At 54.4% G+C, this 2,876-nt stretch overlaps 1 protein-coding gene across 1 annotated transcript; it reads left to right on the top strand.

The window, feature by feature from the left end:
* The first annotated feature begins 1,022 nt into the window (after window positions 1–1,022).
* Window positions 1,023–2,595, top strand: BHLHE23 (basic helix-loop-helix family member e23). Its single transcript, XM_015881695.2, has one exon. The coding sequence runs from the start codon at window positions 1,092–1,094 to the stop codon at window positions 1,755–1,757; it is 666 nt and encodes a 221-aa protein (XP_015737181.2). The 5' UTR covers window positions 1,023–1,091; the 3' UTR covers window positions 1,758–2,595.
* The last annotated feature ends 281 nt before the right edge of the window (window positions 2,596–2,876 follow it).

Here is a 2,876-nt window from a genome sequence, read left to right as displayed (position 1 = left end):
TGTCATCCTCACCCACATCACAGCAGCGCTGTCAAGACCTTACAGAACTGCCTTCAATTCAACACGTCCCACTTAGTGACTGGTGGTCCCAAGTGTGAGGATTTGGGTGTGCAGAGGGGGGTGGTTCACTTCTAACTACAGAAATAACACTATTTCTGTAGCACACCCACCCCATCCTTCACAGCCTCAAGGCCGGAGGCCTCAGGGTGCTCAATGCCCGCAGTGGACTCAACATGAGCCAGCAGTGCGCTCTGGCAGCTCGGAAAGCAAATGGGATCCTGGGCTCCATCAGGAGAGGGGTGGTCAGCAGGGATAGGGAGGTGACTGTCCCTCTCTGCTCTTGTGAGGCCCCATCTGTTGTACCGTGTCCAGGTGTGGAGCCCTCAGTACAAAAAAGACATGGAGATTTTGTTAAGGGTCCAGAGGAGGGACAGGAAGATGATCAGGGGGCTGGAGCACCTCCCCTATGAGGACAGGCTGAGGGAGTTGGGTTTGTTCAGCCTGGAGAAGAGAAGGTTGCGGGGTGACCTCATTGCAGCCTTTCAATACCTGAAGGGAACTTACTGCCAAGAGGGGAGTAAAGTCTTCGAAAGGGCTGATAATAGCAGGACACGGGGAAATGGTTTTAAGTTAAAAGAGGGAAGATTTAGGTTGGATGTTAGGGGGAAGTTCTTCACTAGGAGAGTGGTTAGGCCCTGGAACAGGCTGCCCAGGGAGGTTGTGGATGCCCCGTCCTTGGAGGTGTTCAAGGCCAGGTTGGACGGGGCCATGGGCAACCTGATCTATGGGGTCTCTATGGGAATCTATGGGGTCTATGGGGTCTCTATGGGGATCTATGGGGTCTCCTGGGCAACCTGATGTAGTAAATGTGTATGTTTGATGGCCCTGCTAGACACGGGGGTTGGAACTACATGATCCTCGCTGCCCGCCGCTCCTCGCCGCACTCTGATTGGACGGCGGGGGAATCCCGCCGGGCCGCTCTCCTCTATATAAAGGGGCGGCGGGGCCGCGCTCTCCTCACAGCCCGCCCTCAGCGCGGAGCGGCGGAGCCGCCTCCTGTCTGTTCCTATCGGAGGCGTAGGGCGGCGGAGATGGCCGAGCTCAAGTCGCTGGCTGGCGGCGAGGCGTACCTAGCGCTGGCCCCGGGCTACGGTCCGTCGGCTTTCGCTTACGGAGCCGCCGAGGGACAGAGGGGCGCCTACACGGGGAGCGGTGGGGCGGACTTCCATCCCGGGGCGCTGGGGAAGTCGGCGGAGAGCAGCGGAGAGCAGAGCGGGGACGAGGAGGACGGATTCGAGACCGGAGTGAAGGGCGGAGCGGCCTTCGAGAGGGAGGGCAAGCTGAAGGCAGCGGCGCTGGGCAAGAAGCCCAAGGAGCAGCGCTCCCTGCGCCTCAGCATCAACGCGAGGGAGAGGAGGAGGATGCACGACCTGAACGACGCGCTGGACGGGCTGCGCTCCGTCATCCCGTACGCACACAGCCCCTCGGTGAGGAAACTCTCCAAAATCGCCACCCTGCTGCTGGCCAAGAACTACATCCTCATGCAGGCTCAGGCTCTGGAGGAGATGAGGCGGTTGGTGGCCTACCTGAACCAAGGCCAGGCCCTCAGCGCCCCGCTACCCGCCACCCTCAACCCCTTCGGACAGTCGGCCGTGTACCCCTTCACCAGCACGGCCTTGCCAGGCTGCCCCGAGAAATGCACTGCCTTCACAGGAGCTGCCTCTGCGCTCTGCAAACACTGCAGCGACAAGCCTTGACTCCTGCCTTCTTCGGGCTCCTTCTCGGGTTTATTTTGCTTTATTTCTTTTTGACTTCCGTGTTTTTCTTTCCGCTGCCATCAGCCCCGGCTTCCTACTGTCAGTTAAGTCTGGGTTTTCTTTTTTGTTCATTTCTCTTATACCTCCCCTGTCTCTTGGACCCGGTATTGGAAACATTTGGCCATGACACCAAGCCCCAAAGCACGCCCCGTTACTAACTTCATTTAGTTCTCCCCCTGTGCAGCTTCATCCATAGAGTTGTTTCCTTCCCACGCTGTTGGTGGACTGTGCACGTAACATTCCTGCTCGTGAAGTTCTTGAGCAGCTCTAAAACTGAACTCCAGAAACACAGAGGGGTGTGTGTGTGTGTGTTGGGGGGAAGATCTGGTGATGGAAACCTCAGTGGGGGTTTTTTTGGGGGGGTCTGATTGATCTGGGTTAAAAACAGCTTCTAAGAAACAAAACCCAGCCCCAAAGCTATGCAACGTTTCAGAATCACACGTAAACTAGGGGTTCCTATGTAGCCAGGTGGAGTTTGACTGCACTCGCAAATCCCAGTGTGAAAGCTCAGCTTGTGGGAGGGAGGAAGCTTGGTGCTCCTGGCCAAATTACGGATGCTTCAGAATAACGTGCAGTTTTGTGCTTTAAAAAGAACATTTCTTGAACTGAGGGGGACTCTTGATTGTATGCTATTGCCTGCTTTATGCCTGTTTCTCAGCGTGGTTAAGTTTTCCAGGTTTTCCAAAGCCTTCGCTCATCATTTTAAAACAAACAACAACAAAAGACACTTAACATATTTATATGTATTTATAATAAATAAAAGACATGAATAACTGTTTTCTCTGTCCTACATGTCTGTAAAGCCAGCTGGTAGTCAGAGCACAGCCCCTGCTGAAGCCAGTTAAAGTGATGCTGCAGCAGTGCTTTACAGGGGCCGGTGTGAAGTTAGGCGAACAATCGTACTTTGAAAAGCTTTTTGGACATTCAGCTCCTTATCAGCAGGGATTTGGGATTTCTCTGCACTTTGTTTCATGAATCCTAAGCACCCAAAAGATGCTTGTGCCTGTTATTTACAGCTGAGCAGCCTGGAAGTATATTGGATTTAGGTTGTGGATTTCA

This window comes from Coturnix japonica, chromosome 19 (assembly GCF_054131305.1).
Source record: "Coturnix japonica strain WE chromosome 19, WE-NBRP24, whole genome shotgun sequence".
NCBI lineage: Eukaryota > Metazoa > Chordata > Aves > Galliformes > Phasianidae > Coturnix > Coturnix japonica.
Note: the sequence above shows the minus strand (reverse complement) of the source record. Positions and strands in the feature narration are given on the sequence as shown.

Bases quoted from the DNA above. Each gene is read 5' to 3' on its own strand.
- BHLHE23 (XM_015881695.2), top strand. From the start codon at position 1,092: ATGGCCGAGCTCAAGTCGCTGGCTGGCGGCGAGGCGTACCTAGCGCTG.